This window comes from Rhinoraja longicauda, chromosome 9 (genome assembly GCF_053455715.1).
Source record: "Rhinoraja longicauda isolate Sanriku21f chromosome 9, sRhiLon1.1, whole genome shotgun sequence".
Lineage (NCBI taxonomy): Eukaryota > Metazoa > Chordata > Chondrichthyes > Rajiformes > Arhynchobatidae > Rhinoraja > Rhinoraja longicauda.
The window spans coordinates 56,178,178-56,194,246 of NC_135961.1; the positions used below are offsets into that span (position 1 = coordinate 56,178,178).

The 16,069-nt window shown below is 45.7% G+C and overlaps 1 protein-coding gene across 2 annotated transcripts in view; it reads left to right on the top strand.

Annotated features, from left to right (window-relative positions):
• mthfd1l (methylenetetrahydrofolate dehydrogenase (NADP+ dependent) 1 like) overlaps positions 1-16,069 on the top strand; it is a 172,549-nt gene that overhangs the window by 59,009 nt on the left and 97,471 nt on the right. The window contains exons 17-19 of one of the 2 annotated variants that reach the window (XM_078405549.1): positions 1,256-1,332; positions 8,725-8,865; positions 14,016-14,084. In XM_078405549.1, the coding sequence (XP_078261675.1) occupies positions 1,256-1,332; positions 8,725-8,865; positions 14,016-14,084 (287 nt within the window). Of the gene's footprint in view, positions 1-831; positions 940-1,255; positions 1,333-8,724; positions 8,866-14,015; positions 14,085-16,069 lie in introns of those variants that run through there. The other variant, XM_078405548.1, reaches the window with a different exon arrangement.

Consider the following 16,069-nt stretch of genomic DNA (forward strand, 5'->3'; position numbering starts at 1 on the left):
GTGGAAGGAATGGACATGCGATGTTTTGAGTCAGGACCCTTGTTGGTGATCAAGAAATGAATGAATAAGTAATGTTCCAGTGCTGGAGGCACGAGACGGGTCAGGCAGCATCGATGGAGGGATCCATGATCTCGTCAGTCCATTTTTCTAGTGATGCTGCCGTGTTCGGCAGAATTCCTCCAGCACTTTGATTCGTGTTACAAACACGAGTGCTGGAAATACTTAGCAGGTCAGGCAGCACCTGTGGAAAGAGGAATGGTTAACGTTTCAGGTTCATTAGAACTGAGGGAAGGAGAAAGCAAGTTCCGCTTGGCGGCAGAGAAGGAGGGAAGGCCTGTGGATGGAACAAAGGGAATGCACTGTAGAAGGTTGTTTATTCTAGCATTTAAATGGACAGCCCAGCTCTTTTGGCTGTGTCACGTGGGGCTAATGTGGTGAAGTGTGGGTGATGTATACTCATGTTTAGCAGGCCAGAATATACAAATGGAAGGAGAAAAGAAAGAGGGGAATGGCAAGCAAAGTGACCAGTCTTGATTAAGCAAAAAAGAAAGAAACAAGTTATCGGAAGTTGCATCAAAATAATTCAACATTGAGTCCTGCAGGTTGGAATATTTCCAGTCAAATTAAAGTGTTTTTCTTGAGTTTGCGTTGGGCTGTGTTGTGACAGTGGAGGAGGCTCAGCGGTGAATTAAAATGTCTGGCGACAGGAAACTGGGTGTGACTAACAGATTGAGGGCAGTCGCTTCACCAAGCAAACTGATCCACTGCAGTGCAGATACGTGAGCAAGCTGGAACAATCTGCACAGGAGGGCAGATTGGGTTGGTGCAGTGCTCATTGCAGTGACTCCTTTACAAAGCAAATAAAAGGTTCGGGACGGGCAAAGATCCGGCAAATGACTGGTTTCTCACCAGCATTTGTGAAAATTGTGAAGGGTTGAGGTATAAGACCCCAGTTCACCATCTCACTGGCAGCGAGGGAAAGAGCTGCAGATGCTGGTTTAAATTAAAGGTAGACACAAAATGCTGGAGTAACTCAACGGACAGGCAGCACATCTGGAGAGAAGGAAGGGGTGCCGTTTCGGGTCGAGACCCTTCTTCAGACAGTGAGCGTGGTTTGAGTCTAAAACATACCACATTGGTTAAAGAGAAAACATTACAGAGCAATATTTGACACAGTTGGTGTGGAATTCTATTTCTGTCTACGTCCTGTCTATATATAAATTAAAATTATGTTTATTTTCATTTTATTTTTCAGTGGTCGATACAAATGATCGTTTCTTACGTAAAATAACGATTGGGCAATCTGATACAGAGAAAGGATTTATTAGAGAGGTATGGACAATTTGAAATCACAACAAGGTGGACAACGGTGATGAATGTCGCTTCTGTGCATGATGGTATTGTCAGCAGGATCCGCGCTTATTTCTTGGCCCAATATATCCTTGAAGGTGGTAATGAGCCACCTCCTTATGTGAGTCTGAGCCATAGATCTGTCAGCCCAGAAAACTGTTCCTTTGCCAACAATGTCGGTGCCAACTCTGTAGGAACTGCAGCGATGCTGTTTGGGAGGGAGCTCCAGTGTGATTGGAAGGAGGGATTGAATAGTCTGGGTTTATTCTCAGTCCTGGTGACCATTAAGGACTGACCTTTGGACACACAGTGCTGGAGTAACTCAGCAGGTCAGGCAGCATTTCTAAGGAAAACATGGATCGGTGCCATTTCGGGCCGAGACCCTCTTCAGATCGACGGTAAGATGGAGGGGAGAGCTGGAATAGTGGAGAGATATGACAACACAGGAGATAGGTTAACACAGGCAATAGAGGATTTAGATTATCAGATGGTTGGAACAAAGAACAGAGGTTAGAGGTTACCAAAAATTGGCGAAATCCAATGTTCATACCATTTGGTTGTAAACTACCCAAGCGGAATATAAAGTGCTGTTCCTCCAGTTTACGTTTGGCCTCACTCTGGCAATGGTTGAGGGCCAGGACAGAGAGGTCAATATGGGAATGGGGAGGGGAGTTAAAATGGTTAGCAGTCAGGAGTCCCTGTCGGCCTTGGAGTTCAAGTGTTCAGCGAAATGGTTGCCTTGCTTATTCTTTATCTCGCTGATTTACAGGAGGCCACATCGGGAACACCAGATGCAGTAGGTGAGGTTAGAGGAGGTGCACATGTTCCTCTGTCTCACCTGGAGGGACTGGTGGGATCCTTAGAGGGAAGTGAGGGAAGAGGTATCGGGGCGGGTGTTACATCTACTGCAGTTGCAGGGGATAGTACCGGGGGATGCAGTGGTATGGGTGGGAAGGGACGAGTGAACCAAGGAGTTGCAGAGGGAGCAGTTTCTGCGGAAAGTGGAAAGGGGTGGAGATGGGAAAATGGGACTAGTGGTGGGATCACGATGGAGCTAGCTGAAATGTCAGAGGATGATATGTTGGATGCGGAGGATGGTGGGTGAAAGGTGAGGACCAAGGGAACTCTATCCTTGTTCCGCCTGTGGGAAGGGGAGGGCGAACAGAACGACAGGGCACAGGGGAGATGTGGGTGAGGGATCCATCTATGACTGCAGTGGGGAAACCACGTTTACTAAAGAAAGAGGACATCTTGGATGTCCTAGGATGGACTGACTGTTAGGTCAGTGGTAAACCTGGAAGGAGGTGGTGCTTCTATGTACCTGCGGGCCTTGCCCAGAATGGAAGAAATCGCAGGTATGAATGGTGTTGTCTGAGTTGCTCAGGTGAGTTAACTGCAATGGTAGGACATGGAAAATCTATGAAAGAAAACCACGTGGCCTATGTCCGTGCCAGTAAAAAATGGCTTTATGGCCAATTTCTAAGTTTTTTTTCCATAACCCTTCAAATGCATGTCCAAGCATTTTTAAGATATGATGAGTATTTTTGCCTGAATTACCTTTTGCAGGCTGTGAGTTTAAAAACTCTCTGATGAAAATACATTTTCCTTAACTTGCCTCATTCTTCTAACAATTGCTTTAGGATCCATTTCCACTCGTTCTTGACCCTGCAACTGCGTAACCCCTCGTGTCATGCATCCCAATTAAATCTCCCCTCAGCAGCCTCTATGGTATGTTAGCATTCATAGCGAGGGGATTTGAGTATAGGAGCAGGGAGGTTCTGCTGCAGTTGTACAGGGCATTGGTGAGACCACACCTGGAGTATTGCGTACAGTTTTGGTCTCCTAATCTGAGGAAAGACATTCTTGCCATAGAGGGAGTACAGAGAGGGTTCACCAGATTGATTCCTGGGATGGCAGGACTTTCATATGAAGAAAGACTGGATAGACTCGGCTTGTACTCGCTGGAATTTAGAAGATTGAGGGGGAATCTTATAGAAACTTACAACATTCTTAAGGGGTTGGACAGGCTAGATGCAGGAAGATTGTTCCCGATGTTGGGGAAGTCCAGAACAAGGGGTCACAGTTTAAGGATAAGGGGGAAGTCTTTTAGGACCGAGATGAGAACGTTTTTTTTCATACAGAGAGTGGTAATTCTGTGGAATTCTCTGCCACAGAAGGTAGTTGAGGCCAGTTCATTGGCTATATTTAAGAGGGAGTTAGATGTGGCCCTTGTGGCTAAAGGGATCAGGGGGTATGGAGAGAAGGCAGGTACGGGATACTGAGTTGGATGATCAGCCATGATCATATTGAATGGCGGTGCAGGCTCGAAGGGCCGAATGGCCTACTCCTGCACCTATTTTCTATGTTTCTATGTTTCTATCCCAAAGAAAACAACCTCAGCTCATCCAGAAAACTAGAAAAGCCCAGAGTTCGTGTTCTGAATGAAATAGCTAATATTCTAGCATGTATGAAGGAAAACAAATCGATGTAGGTACGTCTGTTCAGTTGCCTATTTTAGGAGGTTTCAGTCTGGAACTTTACCACGAATCCATTGATGGGAATTCCCCATCTTTCCTCTGACTGTGACACCAATTCCTTTCTGCAAATGTCTGGGAGCTTGGGAGCTTTGCTATATACAGACACCGCACCAAGTCCATAGCTCACTGAAAGTGGTGACAGGTGGATAGGGCAGTGAAAAAGGTATTTGGTATGCTTGCCTTCATAGGCTGAGGTATTGAGTCTAAGAGTTGGGACATCAGGTTGCAACTGTACCAAACATTAGTATGCACCTGAAGTATTGTGTACAATTCTGTTCACGACACCACGGGAAGGATATAGAAAGATGTAGCAAGATGTAGGACTAGAGAGTGTGTTGAATTGATTCACCAGGATGTTGTGTGGAATTGGAGGCTTGTAGTAAGGGGAGATTGGATATGCTGGATTTATTCTCAGCGCGACATACGAGCTTGATATGGGACCTTATAGAAAGTTATAAATTAGTTTAGTTTATTGTCACGTGTACCGAGCGAGGTACAGGGAAAAGCTGTTGTTGCGTGCAAACCAGTCAGCGGAAAGACAAAACATGATTACAATTGAGCCATTTACAATGCATAGATACATGATAAAGGAATAAAGTTTAGTGCAAGGTGAAGCCAGCAAAGTCCGATCAAGGATAGTCCGAGGGTCACCATTGATTTGAGAGGAGTTTAAGAAGATCGTGGTTTAAGTAAGAGATGTTGCTGTCGGAACAGAGATTTAAGAGTTCGGAGCGGTTGTAATATTGTGATTGTAGATCTGTTTCTGTGACTAGCACGCAAATGTCGCCTGGGTTGGACGCCATCTTGGAAGCAGGATTCCCCCCATCTAGGAAATAGATAGTCAGAGTCTTTTTCCCAGTCTTGAGAAAGGTTTTCGATGACAGAGTAGAATTTTAATGATCTGAGGAGTTTTTCACACAGATGTCGGTGAATATGTGGAATGAGCTGTCAGAAAGGTGGTGGTGGTGGAGGCAGGTACAATTACAGCCTTTGAGTGGCATTTGGACAGGTACTTGGGTAGGAAAGGCATAGAGGAATATGGCGCTAATCCAGGCAGATAGGACTGGCATGGATGGGCATCACAATCAAAACGGACAAGGTGGGCTGAATAGGGCCCATTTCTTTGTGTCCTCTCGTTCTGAAACGTTACCACATATTTCCCCAGCTGTTCTTGCAGGAAGCCATTTTCTGAGTAATAGTGCTTGGATATTTGAAACCTGGGATTGTGCTGCCTGCTCCGTGAATACACTTGTCCGTAGTCCATGGGGAGGTTTTGGCAGATGGTGTTTTGTTCACAACCTGTGGCTGGGTGCCTGGTTTATCACTGCCTACCACCCACCATGCCTGCAGCCAGGGCTGAACTCATTGTAATTGTAAGATGTACACCACTGGAGTTTCTGTGAGAGAGGGTGCAGGGCGCAGGGCGACTCATTCGTTGAAAGACAATAGACAATAGACGCAGGAGGAGGCCATTCGGCCCTTCGAGCCAGCACCACCATTCAATGTGATCATGGCTGATCATTCTCAATCAGTACCCCGTTCCTGCCTTCTCCCCATACCCCCTGACTCCGCTACCCTTAAGAGCTCTATCTAGCTCTCTCTTGAATACATTCAGAGAAATGGCCTCCACTGCCTTCTGAGGCAGAGAATTCCACAGATTTACAACTCTCTGACTGAAAAGGTTTTTCCTCATCTCCGTTCTAACTATAATAAAGGACTACCTCATGCACACGAAAGAAAATTGGCAGCCGTTGTAGAATAAAATGCTTGTGATTATTGTCCCCCAAGTGGCTCCTAGTTGAATTTTATCGTGAAGATCAGTGGGCATCCAAAGGAGTGAAGGGAGGGAGTCATGTGTAGGGCTATGGGAAGCAAGGAGGTAGGAATGTCTAACTTCCTAAAACCTGCACAGGCAAAATGGCCGTGCGCATTGTGTGATGGAAGAGAACTTTAAAGGGATGCTTTAATGGAAACTCTAATGGTTGCTTAAAGGAGTTGACAGGAAGATTGGGGAGAAAAAAGATCTCTTCTGGACAGAGAATAGACAACTAGGGGCTGCAACCGTAAACAAATCCTCGTCCGTTTTTAGATGCAACTAGACCAAGTGGAACCGTTGGGCCCAAACCTCTCTTGCATTGGTGCATCACCCTCTCCTCCCCCCGCTCCCCACCCCCCCCCCTCCCCCCTCTCCCCCTCCCTCCTTCCCTCCCCCTCCGAGAGTTTTAGTATATAGATGTTGGGATGGGGAATGAAAATTTTGACACGTTCGCACCACAAAAAGCTCCCACAGGTCAACCTGAAAAGTTCAAAACTGAGATGAGTGGAGTTTTCTGAGATATGTCAGGATGCGGGATCTTGGAGGTGGATGAAACTTAAACCAAGGCTCAGCCACGATCCACCTGTATGCTAGAGTGAACTTGAACAGCCTTTTCTGGTTTAGTTTAGTTTAGTTTAGCGATACAGCGCAGGAACAGGTCCTCCGATCCACCGAGTCCACGCTAACCAGCGATACCCCCACACACTGGGGATAATTTACAATTTCACCGATGCTAATTAACCTGCAAACCTTTGGTACGTCTTTGGAATGTGGGATGTAACCGGAGCACCCGGAGAAAACCCACGCGGTCACAGGGAGAACGTACAAACTCCGTACAGACAGCATCCGTAGTCAGGATCGAACCCGGGGACCTCTAGGGGCTGCTCCTCTACCCCTGTGCCACCTTGCTGTCCTTTTGCCTGCTGAGCAATTTTGGCTCCTCCCCCCCCCCCCCCCCCCCCAACCTTTGTCTGTATTTGTGTGACTCATCACGACAGGTGTCCGTTCTTCTGCTTCTGAACTTGTCTCTTAGACAAAATTCTCTGTGACTGTTTCACTCTGGTGCACAATTTGTCGTCATCTGCACAGTTGATTTTTGCATGCATCTCCCTCCAATGCCATTGTTTAATTGAAGGTTATCACTCAGTGTCATGTACTCCTTTCCCCAGGATGTAGAGTGGTTCCTTTTAGCTGCTGCTTTGTGCACTTTGCTCTGCGTGAATCCCCAGCCTGTTGCCCATCGACCCCCCCCCCCCCCACGGTGCAATTGTCCTTTCTCACAGCTGAGCCGCACGTCACTCTTCACGTCTTTGTCAGTCTTGGGAAAGACCACCATCCCCCATCCACCGGGCTGAAACTGGTCGATGTAGACATGAGAATTGCTTCGTACGGTGGAAGCGGATGCAAACGTAGCTTCCAGGAAGGAAATGCAATAAAGGCAGAGAAGCCGAGCACTTTGAGGAAAGAGCAAGGCTGCTGGGCTCTGGGCCAAGTAGATACTTCCTGTGTTTTGCAATTCGGTGATGGTGGTTTAGAATGTGGAGGGAGTTGACAGGAATGGGGTCTTTCATTTACTATAAACTGAACGAGACCTGCCTGAGTAGAGCTGATTTATTTTATGTTTAAGACAGCAGTGCACTTCCTTCTGAGTGGTCCTTCAGCCCTATCACCATTGTCTTGGAAGTGTGAGAACCACTTGGTTTGTAGCTTTTTTCCCCTTGCTATGTATTTGGCCAGGCATGAGTTGTGTTTACTGCTTATCAATAATTATAAATGTCAGCCCAATAATGTGGAACAAGGTGCTTCCCTGACAGTGTTTTATACAACCATAGGAAAAGCTGTGATTTTTGTTTGTGTTTTATCAGAATAGAACCTATCATGAGAGGAATAGCTCGGGTAGATGCACAGAGTCTCTTGTCCAGAGTAGGTGAATCGAGGACTAGAGGGCATAGGTTTAAGGTGAAGGGGAAAAGATTTAATAGGGATCTGAGGGGTAACTGAGAGAGAACATGGGCCAAGCATCTACTGCCTGTAGGAATGCTTAAACAACCAAAATTTAGTTGAAAGAGTACATCCTAAAATGCTGTCTCTGCGGAGTTTGTACGTTCTACCTGTGACCGTGTGGGTTTTCTTCGGGTGCTCCAGTTTCCTCCCACACTCCAAAAACATGCAGGTTTGTAGGTTATTTGGCATCTGAAAATGATCCCCAGTACGTAGATTAGAAGTAGCTTAGGGTGTGATTGATGGTCGGCACAGACTCGGTGGGCCGAAGGGCCTGTTTCTATGCTGTATCCCTAAAGTCTAAAGTCTTCTGCTGTTCCACCACCTTGAGGGAACAAGACATGATTATAGAGTGAAGTGTGTACAGAGGCAGATTCTAGTAAAGGAATTAATAACAGGGAAAAGTATAAGAAAATTCCCAAATGTGGGACATCCATGGAAATAGAATGATATTGCCCTGCCTTGTATTTGCTACTGCTGCCTGCTCACCTCTCTGCTCCTTTTGATGTTCACGACTTCACCTGTGTCCATTGTGAGAGTTGTTACTGTGTATTAAACGCAATCTGATGCTCAAGTAATTTCAACTAATGGTATTCAGCTAGAATGACAAAGAAAAACAGACTACAAGGCAAATCAGGCCTTTGTAAGACAACCCATTAATGTTGGTCGGACTTAACCAACATTAGTTAATGTCATCCAAAGAGGTCTGAAGAAGTCTCCCGTTCCAAAACGTCACCAATCCACGTTCTCCAGGGATGCTGCCTGATCCACTGAGATACTCCAGTGTTTTGTGTCTTTCCGTGGGAAAACAACATCTGCAGTTCCTTGTTTATACTTTAATTCCAGCATTGGTCAACCAACCTAACTGGAACACAAAGGCCAGGTGGCTGTCTTTCCCCGACATGAGAAAAGTGGGCATAGACAGCTTCTTAGCAAAAAGGGGAACGTGACTCCTTAAAGCATGGATCTCTTCATATCCGCTGTGGTCTCAAGTTGTCCGTTTGTGTTTTACCCCTCAAGACCCAGTTCGATATTGCTGTTGCCAGTGAGATCATGGCGATCCTCGCCCTCACGGACAGTCTGGCCGACATGAAGGACCGACTTGGAAAGATAGTGGTGGCCAATGACCGCAAAGGGCAACCAGTTACAGCTGAAGATCTGGTAGGTGCCAAATTATGTTCCCGCTGACGTGGAAAATCGAAACCTTTAAAGTCATGTTGATGATGGCCAGTAACATAGAAACATAGGAGGAGGAGGCCATTCGGACCTTCGAGCCAGCACCGCCATTCATTGTGATCATGGCTGATCATCCACAATCAGTAACCTGTGCCCAACTTCTCCCCATATCCCCTGATTCCACTAGTCCCCAGAGCTCTATCTAACTCTCTCTTAAATTCTTCCAATGACTTGGCCTCCACTGCCCTCTGTGGCAGAGAATTCCACAAATTCACAACTCTCTGGGTGAAACAGTTCCTTCTCACCTCAGTTTTAAATGGCCTCCCCTTTATTCTAAGACTGTGGCCCCTGGTTCTGGACTCCCCCAACATTGGGAACATTTTTCCTGCATCTAGCTTGTCCAGTCCTTTTATAATTTTATATGTCTTGAAAAGATCCCCTCTTAACCTTCTAAACTCCAGTGAATACAAGCCTAGTCTTTTCAATCTTTCCTCATACGCCAGTCCCGCCATCCCAGGGATCAATCTCGTGAACCTACGCTGCACTGCCTCAATTACAAGGATGTCCTTCCTCAAATTATTAGACCAAAACTGTACACAATACTCCAGATGTGGTTTTATAGAACTGCAGAAGAACCTCTTTACTCCTGTACTGAAATCCTCTCGTTATGAAGGCTTTACCAAGTATTTACCAAGAGTACAAAATTAAGCTAATCGCTTTCAGAAAATTTAGTTTAGTTTAGAGATACAGCGTGGAAACAGGCCCTTCGGCCCACTGAGTCCGTGCTGACCAGCGATCCCCGCACCTTAACACTGTCCCACACACACCAGGGATTAACATTGAGCCCTGCTCAAGGTAAATGGGATGTTTTCAAAATGCTTTTTGCGGGTGGGGAGGAGGAGTGAGGCAAAGAGTCTACAAAATAGTGTTTTATAATTGGACTTGTTTCTTTCTCTGTTCCTGTGCAGTAAAGGGAGGCCAAGGTTTCTCCTTTTTTAAATAGTAACCAACAGGAGTGCAGATTTAATTTAACTGTTCAGAACTGTCAGTAAATTTAAATTAATTAAAATTAAACTTTTTTTTTGGCACGTGTTGGTAAATGTCGCCGTAACTGCGTGTTTGTTTTACACAGTGCGAAGAGGCACTGCGGCGCAGGTGGTAGAGACCCGGGTTCGATCCTGACCTCCGCCACTGTTCGCGTGGAGTTTGCACGTTCTCCCTGTGACAACGTGGGCTTCCTCCGGGTGCTCCAGTTTCCTCCCACATCCCAAAGACACACGGGTTTGAGGGTTAATTAGCCTCTGTAAAATTATCCCCCAGTGTGTCAGGAGTGGATGGGTAAGTGGGATAACACAGAGCTGGTGCGAACGGGTGATCGATGGCCGATGTGGACCCGCTGGTTCCACAGGACCTGTTTCCATGTTGCATCTCTAAACTACACTAAACTCAACCCCTTCTTCTCAACCACCAAGTCAAGTCAAGTTTATATGTCACATACACATCCAAGATGTGCAGTGAAATGAAAGGTCACCCACAGTCCAGCAATAAGAGCAATAAAAATAAACAATTTCACACACAATCACAACCAACACAAAAACAACAAAAAAAGAAACATCCATCACAGTGAGTCTCCTCCAGTCACCTCCTCACTGTGATGGAAGGCCAGAATGTCTTTGCTCTCCCCCTGCCGACTTCTCCCGCGGTCAGGCTGTTGAACTTGCCATGTTTTTCCGTCAGAGGGTGGTGAATCTGTGGAATTCATTGCTACAGACGGCTGTGGAGGCCGTCAATGGATATTTTTAAGGTGAAGATTGACAGAGTCTCGATTAGTAAGGGTGTCAGGGGTTATAGGGCAAAGGCAGGAGAATGGGGTTAGCAGGGAGAGATAGATCAGCCATGATTGAATAGTGGAGTAGACTTGATGGGCCGAATGGCCTAATTCTGCTCCTAGAACTTATGAACTTCAGCTGTCTCTAAAGTTTGATGCCTTGCTCTTGGGCAAGTTTTCTTGATTTATCCACATCTCTTTGCAGCTTCCTTTCTCTAAATAGGTCCCGTGAATCACTAATATGCCATGATTGCATTCTAGGTCTTGCATCAAAGCAAGCTGTTGATGTTTTCTGATGTGTGTAAACAACTCTGCCTTCTTATCGAATGCAACCCAACATCCTGCTCACTCAAGACTAATGCTTCACCTGTGTTTACCACCACTGTCCCCTCTCAATTCACTCCTTTGGCCACCTGGCAACATGCATAGAACTGGCTTCAACATGTGAAACTCTAACTGACTGTTTGTGACATCTTGAACTGAATGAGAATCCAATCAAATGGTGGTGCAGCAATAGACAATAGACAATAGGTGCAGGAGTAGGCCATTCAGCCCTTCGAGCCAGCACCGCCATTCAATGCGATCATGGCTGATCACTCTCAATCAGTACCCCGTTCCTGCCTTCTCCTCATACCCCCTCACTCCGCTATCCTTAAGAGCTCTATCCAGCTCTCTCTTGAAAGCATCCAACGAACTGGCCTCCACTGCCTTCTGAGGCAGAGAATTCCACACCTTCACCACTCTCTGACTGAAAAGGTTCTTCCTCATCTCCGTTCTAAATGGCCTACCCCTTATTCTTAAACTGTGGCCCCTTGTTCTGGACTCCCCCAACATTGGGAACATGTATCCTGCCTCTAATGTGTCCAATCCCCTAATTATCTTATATGTTTCAATAAGATCCCCCCTCATCCTTCTAAATTCCAGTGTATACAAGCCCAATCGCTCCAGCCTTTCAACATATGACAGTCCCGCCATTCCGGGAATTAACCTAGTGAACCTACGCTGCACGCCCTCCATAGCAAGAATATCCTTCCTCAAATTTGGAGACCAAAACTGCACACAGTACTCCAGGTGCGGTCTCACCAGGGCCCGGTACAACTGTAGAAGGACCTCTTTGCTCCTATACTCAACTCCTCTTGTTACGAAGGCCAACATTCCATTGGCTTTCTTCACTGCCTGCTGTACCTGCATGCTTCCTTTCATTGACTGATGCACTAGGACACCCAGATCTCGTTGAACTCCCCCTCCTCCTAACTTGACACCATTCAGATAATAATCTGCCTTTCTATTCTTACTTCCAAAGTGAATAACCTCACACTTATCTACATTAAGCTGCATCTGCCATGTATCCGCCCACTCACACAACCTGTCCAAGTCACCCTGCAGCCTTATTGCATCTTCCTCACAATTCACACTGCCCCCCAGCTTAGTATCATCTGCAAATTTGCTAATGGTACTTTTAATCCCTTCGTCTAAGTCATTAATGTATATCGTAAATAGCTGGGGTCCCAGCACCGAACCTTGCGGTACCCCACTGGTCACTGCCTGCCATTCCGAAAGGGACCCATTTATCCCCACTCTTTGCTTTCTGGCTGTCAACCAATTTTCTATCCATGTCAGTACCCTACCCCCAATACCATGTGCCCTAATTTTGCCCACTAATCTCCTATGTGGGACCTTGTCGAAGGCTTTCTGAAAGTCGAGGTACACCACATCCACTGACTCTCCCCTGTCAATTTTCCTAGTTACATCCTCAAAAAATCCCAGTAGATTTGTCAAGCATGATTTCCCCTTCGTAAATCCATGCTGACTCGGAATGATCCTGTTACTGCTATCCAAATGCTCAGCAATTTCGTCTTTTATAATTGACTCCAGCATCTTCCCCACCACTGATGTCAGACTAACTGGTCTATAATTACCCGTTTTCTCTCTCCCTCCTTTCTTAAAAAGTGGGATAACATTTGCTATCCTCCAATCCACAGGAACTGATCCTGAATCTATAGAACATTGAAAAATGATCTCCAATGCTTCCACTATTTCTAGAGCCACCTCCTTAAGTACCCTGGGATGCAGACCATCAGGCCCTGGGGATTTATCAGCCTTCAGTCCCATCAGTCTACCCAAAACCATTTCCTGCCTAATGTGGATTTCCTTCAGTTCCTCCATCACCCTAGGTTCTCCGGCCCCTAGAACATTTGGGAGATTGTGTGGGCAGTGAGAGTAAATTCTTCGGTTAAATAGGATTGAAATGCTGCATATTCCATGCCTTTAAAAGGAAGCAGGAAGAGTTCCAGTTTAATGTTTACCCCCATTTAATCAAGCATGCAATTATGCAGCTAATTCAGGTCTTGCCACTGTTTAGACAATAGACAATAGACAAATGTTTTAGTTAAATGTTTTCTATTAAAACAAGGACTTGTTATTGGGTCGGAAATTCCAGTCATGCGACTGCTTCACGGTTATCTAATTTACTCGGCTATTTAAAGGCAAAGACCGACTCTTCTGAGTTGCCCCATAGTATGCAAGCAAACTTGAATTTACTGACAATAGTAATGATAAATGAGCAATTTTGAGTTGAGCGCCTTTGTGTCAAACGTCTGAACTCCAGTTAACGCTGGCTACTTAAGCAATCTATGTATTCGTGGTGTGGATCATGACCTTTCTGCTGGAACAGCAGAGCAGTGATAACACATTCAGAATCTGAGTTCCCAGTCTGACCACACTGATGCAGAGAAAGGCTTGCTCTTCGGTGCAGGAAGGAGTTGCAGATGCTGCTTTACACCAAAGATAGGCACAAAATGCTGGCCCAGACACCCATACTAATCAAGAATCTGTCAACCTTCGCTTTAATATCAATTGACAGTCTCCACAGCAGTATCTGGCAAAAAAAAACGGGCAAGTCCTGCTATCTGAAGCTGTTAAATTCCGTGTTAAGGGATGAAGAAAGCTTTGTTGGAAGAGGGGATGCCGTTTGCTGAATTTACACTAGGCTGCACTGGAACAGTGCTAATTGGCAGTCTGAAGAAGGGTCCCGACCCGAAACTTCACCCATCCTTTTTCTCCAGAGATGCTGCCTGACCCACTCAGTTACTCCAGCACTCTGTGTCCTCCTTTGGTATAAGCCAGCGTCTGCAGTTCTTTGCTTCAAGATTCCTTGTTCACTCTGATAAGTTTGACAATCGAATTGTTCGGTTGGACAATGCATTTCTTCTTGAGAATTACATGGCTTTCAATACAGCTTCATTTTTAGAATAACTTTCTAAGGTTGTTGTTCACGACTCTAAAATCTTGTTCCCGATTCACGCAGGGAGTTAGTGGTGCATTGGCCGTGCTGATGAAAGATGCGATCAAGCCAACATTGATGCAAACACTAGAGGTAAGCACATAAAGATACTGAAATGTCGTTGCAACAGAACTATAATCCTGAATTAGTTAAAGAAAAGAAGGTAGCATTGATCCCCAGTAGTTAAAAAGTAGTGAATTGACTACTTTTAATTGTAAAGTGGGAATTGTGGCAACCGAGATTGCAGATGCCGGAATATTGAACCAAAAACAAACTTGGTGGGTCAGGTAGGAGGAGAATGGACAGACAACGTTTTGGGTCAAGGTCATTCTTCAGACTAGGGGGAGAAGGGGTAGAAATGGGGGAGGGAGTAGGGTTGGTGGGTTTAGCTTAGTTCAGTTTTAGCTTAGAGATACAGTGCAGAAACAGGCCCTTTGGCCCACCGAGTCCTTGCCGCCCAGCGATCTCTGTACACCAGCATTATCCTACACACTAGGGACAATTTACAATTTTTACAGAAGCCAAGCTAACCTACAAACCTGTACGGCTTTGAAGTGTGGGAGGAGACCCGGGGGAAACCCACGTGGGCGTACAAACTCCGTACAGACAGTACCATTGGTCAGGATCGAACCGGGGTCTTTGGCCCTGTAAGGCAGCAACTCTACCGCTACGCCCAGTCTCGTCCAGCGTTCATTTACCTGATAGAAGAATTCAATGTTTGTACCATTGGGGTTTAAACTATCCATGCGGGACACGAGGTCCCATTTACACAATTTGCATTTTGGCCTCATTCTGACAATGGAGTAGGCCAAGGACAGACAAGGCAATATGATGGAAGGGGGATTAAAACGGATTGCAAATGAGAGCTCCAAATGATCCTGGAAGACAGAGCACAAGTATTCAATGAAGTGGTCACCTTGAATACGCTTGATCTCAGCACTCAGTTTGCAGACAGTGAGAATCAATGTGAAATTGATGATCTTTGTCTGATCGTGCTGAACTGTGGGCCTGTTGCCCGGAATATCTGTCACTCCGAGTTCTCTGCCTTCGAGACCGGCAATATGTTCCTGGACTGTGGACGGCAAACATGCTGAGGCCCCACTCGTTCTGAGAACCTTTGGCAGAAGACAACGGTGAGGTGCCGCCAAACGTGATTCCACCAAGTTACTTTAAATTCTCAAATTCAGTCATTGACTTCATCTATTGAAGTGGAGGTAATGTCATAAAAAATTGAACTGAAATTAATTGAAAGAAAGCACTAAGAAATTTAAAAGGGATGATTGGGTGGTGGAGAAAAAATCTCTTTTAAATAGTGTAGGAAGGAACTGCAGATGCTGGTTTACACTGAAGATAGACACAAAAAAAACGGAGTAACTCAGCGGGTCAGGAAACATCTCAGGAGAAAAGGAATAGGTGATGTTTCGGGTCGAGATCTTTCTTCAGACTTCTTTAGTTCCACTGGAACTTTTATGCTGCCCTAAGAGGCTTGCGTTTTTTTAAACATTTTGAGAGGGCAATAGACAATAGGTGCAGGAGTAGGCCATTCGGCCCTTCGAGCCAGCACCGCTATTCAATGTGATCATGGCTGATCATCCACAATCAGTACCCCGTTCCTGCCCTCTCCCCATACCCCCTGACTCCGCTATCATTAAGGCCATCTTCTGACTGTGTGGCTGGCACCCCATCAGTACCGCACTAAGGATCCGTTTGGATATCAGGATCAAATCTCGAGCGTTGGGCTTAAACCATGATGTACTGACTCCAAGGAAAGAATACCTTCCACCGAGCGTGCTAACTCGAAACATGGTACGAGGTGCAGAAGGGATTCTAGATCATGACTGAGCTCTACCTCAGCACCATCTGCTTCAAATTTATTACCCAAGGAGACATACTGGTTCTGAGGTGGGGTCAAGCAAAAGTCTATTAAATTTCTAAATATTTATCAACTGGATTTCAGTTAATATTGCATCTGTCTCCGGAACATGATATCTTTCTTTGTGTTTGCATCTTCCTGTTATTTGCTTTTTGTGCTTTGGGGCCGAATAGCTGTGCCTGAGAACTTTCCGTTGTGGCACTTT